Source organism: Hippocampus guttulatus, chromosome 3, assembly GCF_054856545.1.
Source record: "Hippocampus guttulatus isolate MCC_2025c chromosome 3, RoL_Hgut_1.0, whole genome shotgun sequence".
NCBI classification, from domain to species: domain Eukaryota; kingdom Metazoa; phylum Chordata; class Actinopteri; order Syngnathiformes; family Syngnathidae; genus Hippocampus; species Hippocampus guttulatus.
In genome coordinates, this window is record NC_141263.1 from 9,237,989 (window position 1) to 9,254,143 (window position 16,155).

At 39.6% G+C, this 16,155-nt stretch overlaps 1 protein-coding gene across 1 annotated transcript in view; it reads right to left on the reverse strand.

Moving 5' to 3' along the window:
- Positions 1 to 16,057, reverse strand: part of ddb1 (damage-specific DNA binding protein 1) — a 37,926-nt gene extending 21,869 nt beyond the window's left edge. Inside the window, exons 1-9 of the mRNA XM_086106715.1 lie at positions 15,911 to 16,057; positions 14,785 to 14,933; positions 14,359 to 14,475; positions 13,441 to 13,662; positions 12,999 to 13,113; positions 11,138 to 11,235; positions 10,198 to 10,356; positions 5,972 to 6,055; positions 5,669 to 5,785 (exon numbers count right to left, since the gene is read on the reverse strand). Of these exons, the coding sequence (XP_085962841.1) occupies positions 5,669 to 5,785; positions 5,972 to 6,055; positions 10,198 to 10,356; positions 11,138 to 11,235; positions 12,999 to 13,113; positions 13,441 to 13,662; positions 14,359 to 14,475; positions 14,785 to 14,933; positions 15,911 to 15,971 (1,122 nt within the window). The 5' untranslated portion in view covers positions 15,972 to 16,057. The remainder of the gene's footprint in view (positions 1 to 5,668; positions 5,786 to 5,971; positions 6,056 to 10,197; positions 10,357 to 11,137; positions 11,236 to 12,998; positions 13,114 to 13,440; positions 13,663 to 14,358; positions 14,476 to 14,784; positions 14,934 to 15,910) is intronic.
- Positions 16,058 to 16,155: the final 98 nt, after the last annotated feature.

Sequence of the window (16,155 nt, forward strand, 5' to 3'; positions counted from 1 at the left end):
ATTTTTCAAAGAAGACTGACAGAAGAAATTAACAGGCCGTACCACAACACGCGAACTACTTAATGGCAAAAAGAAACTGAAGGTCACATTGGATCTTGAAATACAGAGATTAGCCACAAAAGTTTTGGAACAAAGTTACGATCAAATAAAGAGCACCATTTTGTTTTACTTTGGTTTCACCCTTGTATTGTGTTTAGGTCCGAATTGACCCATTTTCAGGTTAGCAACAGATGGATTAGCTTTCTAACACAAAGTACAAGGGTTTTAATGAAACATATGGCCAAATTTATCCTCTTATTATTGGACCACTTGACAACTTTGCACGGCGATGCCATTTTCAAATCATAAGAGGGGAGGATGCAACCACCTGTTTTTTTCATTTATTGAAGGCATGTCTGGCGCTACAGATAGTGGATGATTGCTGGTGTAGAAAGGGTTTCAACTTTGTAAAGTTTCATTCCCGAACATCCCCGGCAGACTAAAGATTTTGCAGAGGCATCGAAAACAGACACTATTTTTATTTTACATGTGTAGCATACATTAGACAGCACCGGTGGATGCTCACCCACTGTTAACGACACGCGCTCCAAAATACAAAGGCAGCCGAAACAACACCAAAGACAAGGCAAGTCTTACTTTAACTATATGAGGCGGAAAAACATCAAGCACGTTAGATACTCGCCTCAATGTCTCGTGAGACGTAAACCGCACTGAAGGCGAGCGCGTCAGCTTTCGCTTTGCCTTCTCCTCCTCTGGTTCGCTCTCAATACAATAATGAACAGTCAAATCACAACCTCTCGAATTAGAAAACTTGTATATATATTGCAAATGCAATAAATCGTTCAGCCCTATAGTTGTATCTAGCTAGTCATATCTAAGGGCCATGGCTGCTGTTTACTTGGGTGCGTAACACGCCTTTGGAACAAGCTATACTGTCCTGTTTTGGTACAGCATACAGTTGTTGTTTTTGTCAAGCCTTTCTCTATGGCAGGCTTTCTCTCAACTTTTTCCTCTGTGTCTGCATACAGAGAAATTGGAAGAATGCAAGGGTCACTTTGGCATTCCTCAACTTTATTAATCATGGATCAAGCAATCATATTTATTCCACGAAACTGCTATATTGGATCTTTCTGTTAAAGATGTTAAGGCATATAGATTGGATTTTGGAGTGGCTCGCGGTCCTTTATGCCACTAGACTAGATCGGCCCCTGCTCTGAGCTTCATTGTCAGAACCAAAACAAGAGCATTCTGAAATAAGATGACAGCCTTTAAAGCAGTTTTTATTTCAGGATCAAAATCAATCATAAATGTACTTTGTTCCCAAATTCGACCTTGACGGGGAGTAGAAAGTGGAGGAAAACATTTTTGCTGCTGAAACGGAATTGGCTTTGTTCAAAAGGCATTATAAAGACAAATTTGATTACTATTTTAATTAGAGTTGTCAGTTTAGCGCGTTTTTATTGGCATTAATTTAAATTAATTTTAACGGGATTAAATTTTTTTCTCGTGAGATTAACGCGGCACACGTCGCAGCGGATGTTACATTGCTCTATAAATAAACAAGAAACAAAACAACAAGCGCGCTGCATAGGTCCACGCACGTTTGTTTTGCCAGCTACGGCAGCGCGAGACACCAAAAACGGATACTTAAAAGAGTTTATGAATGGAAAGTTTACTTGTAAAAAGTTACCAGATTGTTCCACTGACAAGACCAAAGTTACCTGTTTGTTTTGCAGTCGTAAACTGAGCTATCATCATAGCACGTCGAGTCTGAAATACCACTTAATGGCCAAGCACACAGCTGATGGAAGTACTCCGCCCCCTCGTCTCAGACAGACAGCTATGGATCATTTCAAAGCGAAGAAAATGGATGACACGACGAAGAACAAATTTGCTGAAGCCATAGCTAAATGTATGGATACTGCATGCAAGCCTGTCAACATTGTCCACAGCTCGACTCAAGCTGAAATCATTCGCATTGCGTCTAACGACTCCACGACAGATTGCCAGCGAGAGCCTCCATTACAAGCTGTGTAGAGATTGTACGTTGCGGAGAAGGCTAAAGTATACCAAGCGGGAGAAGACATTGTTTCGGGAGAGAAATAAGAGAGAAATGAGAGAGAGAAATAAGAGCCTCTGGTGAATAAAGAGCAGGCAGCCTGTCGAATACAATGTATGCCACTGACGCGATTGTTACTTGTTTGGAACTATTTTGTGTGGAAGGTTACGGTGTTCGGTGTCCATATAAATAAAGCGGGTGGAGCTTCTCTGTGTTCGTCTGACAGTGACAGTGCGCAGAGGCGGTGACATGACAACGAAAGTTCAGCGGTGCAGTCGTAGCGACCTAGCGAAAATAAAACGTATCCGGTGTTGTCATCGAACCAAGTGTAGTAATCCGAAATGATGTCTCCACAAAACCGTAGAGAGACTTCCGCGCAAGAAGGACCAACAGAATCAACATAGCCTGACTGCTGTGTTCAAAGCAAACTTGAGAAAAACGAAGTATGCAACCATGGCTTAAATCCACTATAGGCTGAGTACTAGTTTACCTTAGATGTGCACTTTATAATGTTATATTGCTCTGTTTTGATTCCATAAAAAGAGCTGTTAAAGGAGCTGTTGTGTGACAAAATATTTTTTTCCACTGTTGTTGATGGACAGTAATATTGTGTGAGAGATTATGTGTGAATAACTGCTCCAAGTGAAAAATGTTCATGTAAAATTGAAAATCGAAATTGTTATTTCAGTAAATATTTGCATTTTGCACATAGAAAACGGATTCATGATTCCACGTTGATGAGAGCATTAAAATGGGGAAAAATAGGACAAAAAAATATAAAAGGAAATTCAGAAACTCAAACACAAAAATGCGTGAGTAATCACGATGAATTTTTAGTGAATTTGAGTTAATTATGACAGTTGCATTTTTAATTAAATATTTTAATCGTTTGACAGCTCTAATTTTAATATTTTCTTTGCATATCTACACAAGTGCTTTGTATTATTCGAAGTAGAAGTAGTAGCATTTTTTAAGCATTTTTTTTTAAAGTAACATGAACAACTTTTAAAGTAACAAAAACAATCTGATCGGTATGAAATTGGTCTCAATAATCCTTGATGCTGCCGTATTGGTATCGGATATGAAAAAGGGGTATCGCACCATCCCAACTCCCAATGCTATTTTTTCTAATATGCCGTGGGCCATTAAAAAAAGGGACAGCTGGCCGCAAATGGCCCTCGGGCTGTAATTTGGACACCACCGGTAATAGAGGTGGTGGAAAAAAATTAACATGAAATTAACCAGCTGCATGCTATTATCACCCACCCAAGCACCACAACTAGTGACAGCCCAAGCTGTGTGCATGTATGCATGCCATACGTAGCAAGATAACAGCGAAACAGGCAACACTGCCATGACATAAACAAGCAACGTCATGGCTAACTACTCTCGAATGTGGCTCTGACATTTTTATACTGTTCACCCACAGTGGCTAAAACATTTCATGACCCAGTGCCTCTATCAGTCATGAGCAACAATTAACAATAAAAACTTGTGTGTCAGAGAAAGAAACATATTTTCAGAGGCTTCTCCGGAGAGAAACTGGGGGCTGTCCGAGGGAGACTGGGACCAGGCCGGCCTGTGAAAATTCTTAAATAGGTGGAGATTTATTTATTTCTAATCTGAGATTAGGTTAATTTGCAGGTACCAAACAGTGAATATGTGGGCTTTACTGTACTTTCAAAGCAGAGGTGGATAAGTGGCAAGGATTACACAGAGAAGCTAACCTCAATTGCATTCAATATAGATTCATTATCTTTATATAGTGCAGTATATTATATTGTTATCATAACTGCTACATGTACAGGTGTGATATATGTACCGTATTTTCACGACTATAAGGCGCCATTAAAAGTCTAAAATTTTCTCCAAAATGGACAGGACGCCTTATGATGCGGAGCGTCTTGTCTATGCGCTGAGTTCCAAAACCTGACTGACAGCCGACACGCTGTTTATATAGAGAAAAGGCGGAAGTGACTGTGGACAGGCATGCGGCAAAGAAGTCGGCCAATCAGTGAAGGGTGGGCGTGTATATATACATATATGGAGAGAAAGAGAGAGAAAAGGCAGACGTGAGTGACAGGCATGCGGGGAAGCAGTCCGCCAATGAGTGAAGGGTGGGCGTGTAAGTGGACGCTAAAGGGACGCTACAAGCAGGTACCAACACCTGTATGGAGTGTGGCTATGTGCATTGTTGCAAAACAACTTCGGCTTTGGTTTCTAAGAACCCCCGAAAATAAATTCTACAAAGAGACACGCCTACGAAGCTCAGTTCAAACTTCAAGCCATCGGTTATGCTTTTGGCATGCGTGCCCATCTCACAGCAGCGGTGAAAAACCAAGTCAAGCAAATGAACTCTGAGCTTGCCGTTATTCCCGGAGGCTTGACTAAAGAACTCCAACCGCTGGACATCGGCATCAACCGGGCGTTCAAAGTAAAGTTGCGAGCGGCATGGGAACAATGAATGATCGATGGCAAACACAACTTTACAAAGAGTGAGAGGCAGCGCCGGGCGAGTTACGCCACAATTTGCGAATGGATTGTGGCTGCTTGGACGAACGTGTCTGCTTGCACTGTTGTTCGAGTTTTTGGCAAAGCCGGCATCATTTTTGCGGAGCCACATGGCAATGAGAGTGACTGACAACGAGAGGGAACACGGCGTTTTTGATGTAATACCGGTCGGTACTTGCACAATTGTTCAATTCTGATACAGAGGATGAGGACTTTGATGGATTTCTGGGTGATGATTGATCGAAAAACGTGAGTACATTGTACGATGGCTAAATAAAATACAACGGAACTCCGTTTTGATTCGTTGCCTTTTTAAAAACGTGTTTTTAGCTTGTATCTGTATGTCTTGGCACGCTACCGTATGCTACAAGCTAACGTGTATTTAGCGTGCGCGCATGCATGCCGTATGTTTAAGCTGGCGTATGTTTTACCACTTTAAAATTGCGCCCAATAATACAGTGCGTTTTGTCTATGTGTAAAATACAGAAATAGCACCCATTAATGAGACTGCGCCCAACCATACGGTGCGTCGAATGGTCGTGAAAATACGGTAGTTCCAATTAGGAAACAAAAATAAATCCTTATTAAGATTACATTATACTTTATATGGCACTCTTAAATCATTATTATGACAAATCCCACTTTTCTATTCACCCGGCAGGAGATTAGAATTTTGCTAACATTAAATAAATCATTGCTTTCAGACACACACAAACACAAAACAACCTTAGAATTCATACCTTTGGTGAGGCGCACAGATGCTTTCAAAATAAAAGTATCCGTTTCAATTTTTTATTTATTTATCACTGTTAGAGACTTTATAATGCCGCGGTCTGTTCTAATCTGATAAAACTCAACCCACCAATTTTGCGAGCCGACTATAAGGTTAGGGTGAAAATATCTGAAAAATGCAATTTGCTGAAGGTTTTTTTAGTGCAGCTCACAAAGTTATTTTTTTGCTATGAAATAAATTTAAAATGTTTTCCCACACCATCATTATTGCATCATCAATCACCAAAATGCTCTTGAGAGCCTCCACACGAATGAAAATATGAATGATGAGTGGCAGTGTAATACTGTATAGGAATTCGTACTCACCTGGCCTTGCCCTTGCCTCTCTAGGTCTACCACACACATATCCACAATAGGCCCCAGATTAGTGAACGTCTCCATGACAGCCACATATGAGCCCTGGTCATTGCTGTCCACATTGAGCTGTTGATGAAAAACAGCGTATTTGTAAGATTAAAGAGAATGAAATGGAAAAGGGAGAGGACCGAAACACATTTGGCATATTTTTAAGGAACATAGATATGGCAGTATTATTTGTTCATTATTTTAGGGTTTTAAGAATAACAACAGGTTAAGTGTTCCTTGGAACAGAGGTAACCAGTTGCGTACCTTTACCAGTTGGGAGTCACCCAGTCTCGATCCCACAAAGACCACACCATTATCCAAGTAGGTCAAACACTCAGCAATGGATGTCTGTCAGTGCAGAGAAACACAACACAAAACATAATAATGTCTACGTGAATAGGAAATACTGGCACTATTAGAAACCAGGGTGGTATGAAAATAAATATTGAATTCAGCATCACCCCTTAATTCCAATTCACTTATTGAATTTGAATCAAGGTAGCAAACAAAAAGCAATTTGCAATTGAAATTCGAATTACAGGAAGTAGAATTTAAATTCCCTGAAATTCATGATGCATGTGTATTTAACAATGAAATTTTATCGCATATAAGCCTATTTACAACATGAATTTCATACAAATATTATTGTAAGGACTTTAAGCCCACAATTACCTGTAATTATAGTAACTAGTAAAGTGTCGTAATTATTTTTAACATTAAAAGCATACTCAGATCAAACCGATCATTAATATCGTATGAATGTTGTTTCATTGTATTACTTTAAAATTAAGAAATATTGCTAAACTGTACAACATTATGGAAATGCAGATTTAATATGAGTCTCTGTACTTCTATTTGGAAGAAAAATGTGTGTCGAAAGTCCCCTTCTCCATGATATGTGATGAGAATGACTTTGAATTGCACTGAATTCATTTCCACTTTCTACAATTCAAATACAAATTCCTACATTGAATTAACCTGTATTCTACACAGCCCTGTTAGAAACACTGCAAAATGTTAGTTACCAGTATTTGAACAGAACTCCAGAATTGTCAAAAAAAATCGATCAGATCCTTTTAGTTTACCAAATTGTGGGATCAATAAAAGAAAGAACATGAAGTTTGTTTGGAAAAAATCCTTGATAAAGTATATATATATATGATGTGGAAAGTGCTTGAAATGGAGCTGTTTAGGTGCAAAAATAGCTATACACTGTCGAGTGAGATATTTCTCTTGCATGACAATGCAGTGATACTGCTGTCTGTTGGCTGAGCAGACTGGTCCCAACAATAAAGCCAACGATTTAAAAAGCAATCTGTTTCGAGCTCAGTAGTTGCACTTCTCTTGATGGCTTCTAGCGCCAGCACCACTCAGAGGACAAGCAAAACAGCATTTACTATTCGCCGTCTATGGCAGATCATGAGAAAAAGGTGTCGCAAGCCAGATCTGTCTACCTTTCACACGAGATTTGGCTTTAAGGCTTGATATTGGCATGCAGCCAGTGTTTAAATCACTTAAAAATGAGAAGTGACACCCAACAAGCAGCAAAGAGAGAATGATTTGTCACATCCTCTGTGTGTGGAAAGCTCCAATAGATCCTGTAATGGTTATAAAACAGTAAAAACGCTATAGTAGTCCTGAGAGGATGGGAAAGCTGGAGAAAAACCAACAAGCTAAAGAAATAGTGGCCATGCAATTTAAAAGGGATGGGAGAAATTCCAGGGAAGAGGCAGGTTGGCTAACATAGTGAAGTCGCATATCGACAAAATAAGAGCAGTACTATGACCCACTGCTACATCATGGTTACAATATCACATATATTTACACTGGTTTTGTATTGAGTTTTTCACAATACAATGGTACTTCTACTTACGAACGTCTCTTCATACAAAATTTTCAAGTTACGAAACGTCAGGAGGAACAGGAAAATATTGCCTTTTGTTTCAAAAGAAATTTCAAGATACGAAAGGTAAGAATGCAGCATGGCGTGCTACTCGCAGCTCAGAGTTTCCTGAACGCAACAATCTTATAGCTGCTCTGCCATTGGCTATTACCAAGCATCATCCTGGCATCCCATTGGCTAAGAGAGACTTCTAGTGGATGTGACTGTGTGTCGATCAATAAGTGTCTATGCCAGTCTTCCTCAACTGGCGGACCGCGATCCACAACCGGACCGCCGACCTCCTCTGTCCAGACCTCCTCTGTCCGGACCCTCGGCAGATTGTATAAAATAATAAATTATAAAGTGATTTTTACGTTATACATTTTATATTTTTGGACTATAATCTGCGCATTACCGCGATCGCTTGTTAAAATTATCCGTTGTATTCTTTGCGTGCACTAACAGATGTATTGCAGAGGACCGCAGCAGCGCGACTGGGTGTGTATAACGTTTGACTAACTGGAGACCCTGGCTGAGCAGGGCATGTCGGCGATAACGATGCGCTGATTGGCTCCTCTGAACTTAAGGTGTGCCCATACATAAGCGTCAGCACGCGTCTATCCCAATACACACGCATTCAAAATGGATGATTGTGTCAGGAAACAGACGCATGCGCGACGCCACAGTGTGCTCACAGCTTCAGCCCAGGAGAGCCGCACACAGACAATTAGACAAGACGAATCGCGGGAGGTTTCGATTGTGTGCAGTTTTGCTCCCATCTACCCGGGGATCTTTGCAGCTGTTTAACAGCAGAACACCGCAACATGGTAAATGAACATCACAATGGCGTCCTCAAATAATATTTGCATGCCTCAGACATTGCATTCACCTTCAATGGAAGAACAGCACTGCACATTCCTGTGCTCCCTTGTGTCAGTATTTAAAATGGTTCTTAACTCCTCTTCTGATATATTTTTCAGTGATTTCAGAGGGGATGTGAAAAGGGGAATTGTACAAATGAAAAGGATATTTTTGTTTTCATGTTTAGTATTTATTTTGGTAAAATGTGTATTTTGTTTTGTTTTTGTTAAATTAAGGGAAAAAAAGACAACTACTGTTTAACAAAGTTAAAGTAAAAATGACTTATTTCCCTAAAAGGGCTATTTCTATTATTAAGCAGGCACAATTTAACAAAATAAAAGAGTTCCTGTGCCTCAACACAATACCTCTCATTATTTGCTGTGTACTGGCAAAGTGAATAATTGTTATTTTCATGCACCCCATTATTGGTTGGTTGTGAGGAGTGTTCATTTGTATAAGCTTGGCTTGACCATACTAAATGGGCATATAGCCCTGATCCCCATGACCGCCGTGCATGGGACCGGACCTTGGACTTATTAAAAAAAAAAAAAAAAGTGGACCGACAGCATTTCTAGTTGAGGACCACTGGTCTATGCAGTGTCCTCGTCATTCGCCTCTCGAGCCATGAGGTGTTCGGATGGTTTCACGTAAATGTAAATCACCCAGAAAAAAGTGTTCACCAGTCGGCCAATCGCTCACTATGCTGATGTTTGCCTTAGACATTTTCAAAGGATTGTCAAAAGCAGACAAAAGCCTCGAATCAGTTCTTTACAAAACGCCAGGCAAAAAACACTTCTGAGAGAGAACATGGACTAGAGGGCAAAAAACGGCGAGGACGCAGTTAAAAGTTAAATGACCATCATTTTTGTTCTTTACTCTATTCTTTGGTTTTTACATTATGCACAACTCTCATTTATTGTGCAATAATCTAATTTTAACATGTATTTGTTACATATTTTGGTGCATTTTTATGCCTTAGGAAACATGCGTCTGAATTTGGGGAGGGGTTGAGGGGGGGTGGAACGAATTAGGACATTTACATGGAAAACGCATCTCTGCTTACAAAATTTTTGAGTTAAGAATTTTCTTCCAGAATCAATTAATTTCGTAAGTAGAGGTACCACTGTACTGAATCCTGTACATGCAAGTTGTTGCGCCACACGCACCATGCCAGACAGCACAGAGGTCTATTTGAGGGCATTCAGCGTATAGAAGAGGAAGAGGAGAGAAGGTCCCCAACTAAACTCCAGTAGGTTCTCCCCAGAGCAAAAAATATACTGTATGCACGTAAGTAATGTATCCAGTTTGAATATGTTGCTGCTTAGTGTGCTACAGTAGCAAACACAACTGTTTTGAAAGGTTGATATTTGTGGCAATATCAATGCTAATTTCTTATAGCCTCTTTATGGCATTTGTATTTTTATTGGATTATTAAAAGTTAGCAATAAATTAGCGAGATAACTGTTTGGTTGAACATTTGATTCTATTTTTTATGTGCCAGTTGTAAAGTAAACTTTAACTGAGAGTGACAAATAAAGCAAACATGCTTAGCCTTGTGCTGTATTTGGAAATCTATGCGAGTGAGAATCTAATTTCAGTTTGTTCAAAGTGATATTATGTGTCAATTCTTGACAGTAAGCATGAGAATAGCTGCTAAGGAATATTTTAAAAAGTGTGTTTTAACAAGCGATTGGGAATGTTTCCCCCTTGATAAACGGGAGATCACTGTAACAATGAAATAGAGCACCTCTCCGAGCAACTCCACATGCAAGTCTTTGAGGGCAACTGTTCCATCCATTAGCTCCTCTTTCTCCAGCAGCAACATGAAAAGGCGCCCTTCCATATCTCCCAGTAGGTAACGTGATCCATTCGGGTCCACTCGGTTGTGACAGACTATAGTGCTTTGCTGCAGTCAAACACAAACATGATTTGTCAATGAAGCTACAGGCAAGATGGTTCTGGTAAAATATTCAACAGGTCAAACTTATGTAAAGAGCGAAAATAATGGGCTCCACGATGCATCGGTATGAGGAAGAATTATACTCTACATGTTGATTTCTAAAATAATCCTTCATACAGTGGCATTTCAAGTCGTCAAAGGGTTACAGCTCATTCAAGCTACCCTCATTTTTGTGGAGGCTTGTATCAGGAATTTGTATTCAAAAATAATTGTGATGAACCACAATTCAAAAGCAATGACTAATTTTCATGACATTTTTATTTTTACTTTTGTCAGATTCAAGATATTTATGCGACCATTGTGTTATTCTTTCAGCAAGAGAAGTTATCGATTTTTTTTCCCCACACGTACTGTACATTTACTGTTTCAGACTAACTGCAGATTTTATCAAATCAAAGATGTCTAAAAATGTCCTACCAGGTTTGACAACATTTTAGTTGTTTTTAAGCATTCACACTTTTAGTAGTCACAATTCATAATAACCTTGAGTGACAAATTTTGATTTGCCAAGGTTTCACAACTGAAATTCAGTATTAATGAAAAAGTGTCACACATGTAGTTCAAATCTTTATGCTAGCTGACAGGTTGACCGTTTTGTTGATTTCTTCTAAACCCCAACAACTATGCCATCTAACCGAGAAGACATAACTGTAATTCTTGTATTTCCCAAGATGCACAGAAAATACATTTACATAAAACACAATCATGAAACAGTTTATACAATTACCTTGATAGTGGGAGGTGCAATGGCCAAATATTTGTCTCCATTATGGTAAGAAATGGACTCCTGTCCTATGATTATAGCACCACCAAAAGGTTCTGGCACTACAATGCAAGCACAGCAAAGTTATACAGTACATGTAGCCAACCACAATGAAGACTCTTTTACAGACATTTGTTGAAAGATTGCTTTGTAAAATTCTTAAATGTGATAACTAACTGAAAGTACAATATTTGAATATAACTATGAAAGGCCTTTTCACACTGTACTATGTGAACGTGTACACTGTACACTTTCGCCCAGCCCATTCATTGTGTACGTGCTGTTGTGGTGTAACAGCATAGCACATACCATTTTTTTCCCTTATAAATCCAGCAGCAGGAGTTGTCACAACATTTCGACTCATCCAATACAAGAGACGGTGGCGGAATGATTACAAAGTCAAAATAGTAACAAATATTGTTCTGCGGTGCACAGGGTATAAGAAAAGAAAGAAGGATAAAACTGAGCTACCAGTTAGAATAATTAATGCAGTGTGCTAGGGTCCTGATCTATGGAAAACAAAACATGACGTTCGTATCGTGATGTGCTAAAAATAGTATGGAGATGGAGGGACAGCTCCACTTTGCTGACTGTACTTGGTCGGTTGAAAATACTAGAAATGTGCGATTTTAGCATTTTTTAACAATAGGAATGTTAAATTAAAATAGCCACATATATTTTACACCGTCAGGGAGTGGGAACCAATCCACGCTGCCCGAACAGAAGTCAGGTGATTCTAACACTGCACCATCAGCGACGGTAACTGAAAAATACATTCCACAATTTCTCATGAACAACACAAATTTTGGAGGGCGTCTTTCAAAATTGGGGGGACCATTATACAAAATTATGACAAAAAATTATTGCAGTGTATGGAGATTTACCACTCCCTGGTGGTTGTGAAAAAGGAGTACTTTCATTCCAATATGACGTTTAATGTCTAATGTTGCAAATTTATACAGTGGCTTGCAAAATTATTTGGCCTTTGGACTTTTTGACCTTTTACTTTTTGGACTTTTTGACCTTTTACCACATTTCAGGCCTCAAACATAAAAAGATATCAAATTAGATTTTGTGGGGAAACAACACCAAGTGGGACGCAACAGTGAATTGGAATGAAATTAATACGATATTTCAAACTTTGGTAAGAAATAAAATACGATATTTGGCCCCTTAACTGTCAGTGCAGACAACTCACTCCAGAAGTTCCCTGAGGATTTCTGAATGATCCAATGTTGACAAAAATGACTGATCCACCTGTGTTTAATCAACCTCAGTATAAATGCACCTGATCTGTGATTGTCTCAAAGGTCTGTTTAGAGTGCACGAAGCATCATGGAGACCAAGTGACAGACCAGTAATGTCTGAGGTACTGTGTGGAGAAGTTTAAAGCCGGATTGGGATTTAAAACGATTCCACAAGTTTTCAACATCTCGCGGAGGACTGTTCAAGCAGCCATATTGAAATGGAGAGAGTGTGAGACCATTGCAAACTGACCAAGACCCTAAAGATCCATCCCAACTAGGGAGAACACTGATTAGAGATGCAGCCAAGAGGCCCATGATCACTCTAAATAAAATGGAGAAATCAACAGCTGAGGTGGGGGAATCTGTCCATAGCACAACTATTGGTCGCATACTGCACAAATCTGGCCTTGCTGGCGTGTCCAGAAAGCCATGTTGCAAAGAAATCCATAAAAAGTCCCATTTTTGCCAGAAGCCACCCTGGGGCTCTGGTCAGATGAGACCAAAATTGAGACCAAAATTGAACTTTTTGGGCTAAATGCAAAACATTATGTTTGGCATAAAATGAAGACTGCACGAACCTGGTATGACCATAGATGCTTCAGCTTCAACGTTCTCCTGTTTCCAGGGGCCCGAATTGAACTCCTTTTCCCTCAAAGAGACCTCGTAGGTCTTGACATGGCGCCCCTGGGGGTCCTGCATTATATCACAGGCCAACAGAAGACAGAGGTTAAGAGGCATCTTCAGACAAATCCACCAAATTTTACGCTTTAACTTAGATTTAGACCTCGGCAACTGCAACTACAAAAGCATAATTTGGTCGACAACCAGTCATTTCATTAGTTCCCTAAATGATCCACAATCCGCAATCTTTTAGCCGATGTAGTAAAGTGAAAATTATTGTAAAATACGCAAAAATTAGAGACTGCAAAACAAAAATTGTTTTTATTTTATTTCCGATATTTTAAATCAATATGGCATTTACTGCACTGTATAAGACAACAGCACTTTGCAAAAGAATACCTGATAGATGAGGCACACAGTGGGGGCCTGGCAGCCATACAGGAAGTGAACATCAATCACTTGCAGCTCCTCCAGTCGGATGTTAAAGGCCTTAAGCTCACGATTGTCTCGATCCAAAGGGATCACCTTGAACAACCCATCATACAACCGCAGGCCAATCATACGGCATTCTGGGTCAACAATTCCAATAATACCGGTCTCTGAGGGCCGCCCAATGCGATCCTGTAATAAAAAAAGTCCATTTGCAGGGCTTTATGTGAGTAGGATAAAAAAAAAACATTTGAAGAATTACAAGAATATTACAAGACGACACTATTAGTACGTTTATGCAGCCGAGTATCTCTAAAACCCTACAGGCTAACCTAGGACCTCTGGGATTTAATTACATGACATGGCATGAATTAAATCCCAGAGGTTGTGGGTATAAAATTTTTTTTAAAAAGTCCTTTGATTTTTTTTTTGTATCCTTGAATTTTGTGGAAAGGAAAAATTCCTTAAGGGGCGGCACGTTGGTAGACTGGTTAGCATGTCCGCCTCATCGTGCAGAGGTCATGAGTTTGAATCTCGCCCCGGACTTCCTGTGTGGAGTTTGTATGTTCTCCCCTTATCTGCGTGTTTTCCCCAGGTACTCCGGTTTCCTCCCACATTCCAAAAACATGCACGATAGGTTGATTGAACACTTTAAATTGTCCCTACGTGTGACCACAAGAGGTTGCTTGTTTATGTGTGCAGTACAATTGGTTGTTTTCGGTATACAACAAAAATAAAGGAATTGATGTTGCTGTTTAAATACTTTTTGAGGGCACTATCAGTCAAGTTTGACTTTATAGGGACTGGTGCTATCACAATTCTGTCAGAGTACATGTTATCCATGTGACTGAATCAAGACGACCTTTTTTTGTTTCAACGATCACCCACCTGGACATTCCCATGGGCACGAGTGATGATGTCAATGCTTTCGCCATTCTGTTTGTATTCAAGGATGCAGGCGTTGTACTTCGATGTGAGAATAAATAGCAGATCCTTGTTTTCACCCTACAGAGCATAAAAAGGTGATGAACCATAAACTACTCTGGGACTTTGTAATTCAAGTTTAATTACCTATAACTGATCCAACATTGAAAAACATGTTTAGTCTTGGCCGTTTGATTTCCTCCAATGCTTTGCTTGTGAAACATTTTCACAAAATGAAAATACGTGTATCTGATATCTAAATATTACACATGGCATCTTAACACAAGAGAAGTGCATATGAATGAATACTTGATTGCCAGGTAAAATGCATTTTGACAATGACACAACTTACTGGGGTGTACAGTAAAAAGAGGTGAAACAAATCTGTACCTTTGGCCTAAACAGCTCCATGACAGCAATCTTGCCATACATCCCCACTTCCTTAACGGGTCTGAGTCCTTCAGCTGTGACAACATAGATCTCCAATCTTGTGTTTTTCGCAATTAGCAAATTGAGGTCCTCTGCAGAGGTGAAGTGGCCTGTAAAATCATCAAGACATAACATGCTGTTTACACTCTCATTTATGTTTGTATGAGCAGACAAAAGTAAGACTGAAATGTTTTATTTTGACAATGGATCATTTCTGGATGAATATCCGCCATTATTTTGTTGCTTGTTGTCAAATGAAATTATATGAGAAATATTTAATAAATTGATATTGCCATCAACACAAGTTTACACAAAACAAAATATGAAACAACGGATTGCCAAACATGTGAGAAATGTGATGCTTTTCCTTTTGGGGCAGCTATTAGATGTAAGAACATGAATAAAAATTATTCATATGTTTGACTGCTATTGTTATTTGCAGACTATACAATCAAATGAGACAACAAATTCTAGATTAATACAAAATCTATTTGCAGACGCAAACCTTAAGGCATTATTGCAACATTCCTTAAACGTCACGATAAAGCTGCATATTTCATATTCATTCATAGCTCAGATTCTGGCTACCTTCTGTTTAGAGGGTGACACTAAAGCCAAAACAGAGAAGGGTCGAATTCTTTAAAATAGCAGACTGATTTAATAGTCAGTTGGTACTCGTGAAAGGCTGTCAATCAAACGGTCATTCCATGCGACGATAATAGGGCTCTACCTTTAAATTAATACTTGGCTATAAACAGCATTTTTTTCAAAGAAGATGAAAAGTGCCTGTGAAGCGATATAGTAATGGCTAGGTTTGTTTATTTAGTTGCAAGTAGGTTACGTTAAACAACAAGTGCTCCAATCAACAGTTTCCCCGGTTCCCATGTAAGCTACCAAACAATGCAAATACATTGCACGATGAGTATGAAACGTATATCCAAGACAAAGTTGTCAAGTAAAGAGATCTTAGCTCCCCCTGAGCTATCAGCTACTACAGGCCTGTGTGGAGCTTTTTGGACGTGCAGCGCGGGAGTTCAGCGAACATGCAAGCTTATTGCTGCGATAAACAGCAACACGGGATATTTACCTGTGATACAAGCATTGACCGCCGTGGGTTTTTGAGCTGTAACCACGTAGTTGTATGACATCTTGACAACAGTGGCAGATAAACACCAAAGTAGTGTTATATCGCTCACGCGAGTGACAAAATCGTTGAACTACAACTCCCGGAAGTACTTTGTTACCAGAGCCGTGCGTCCATCTAGCATTGCGAGCTAAGAGCAACTACAGCCTACAGCGTCCCCTTCCTTACGGAGGCTACATGGAGGAAAT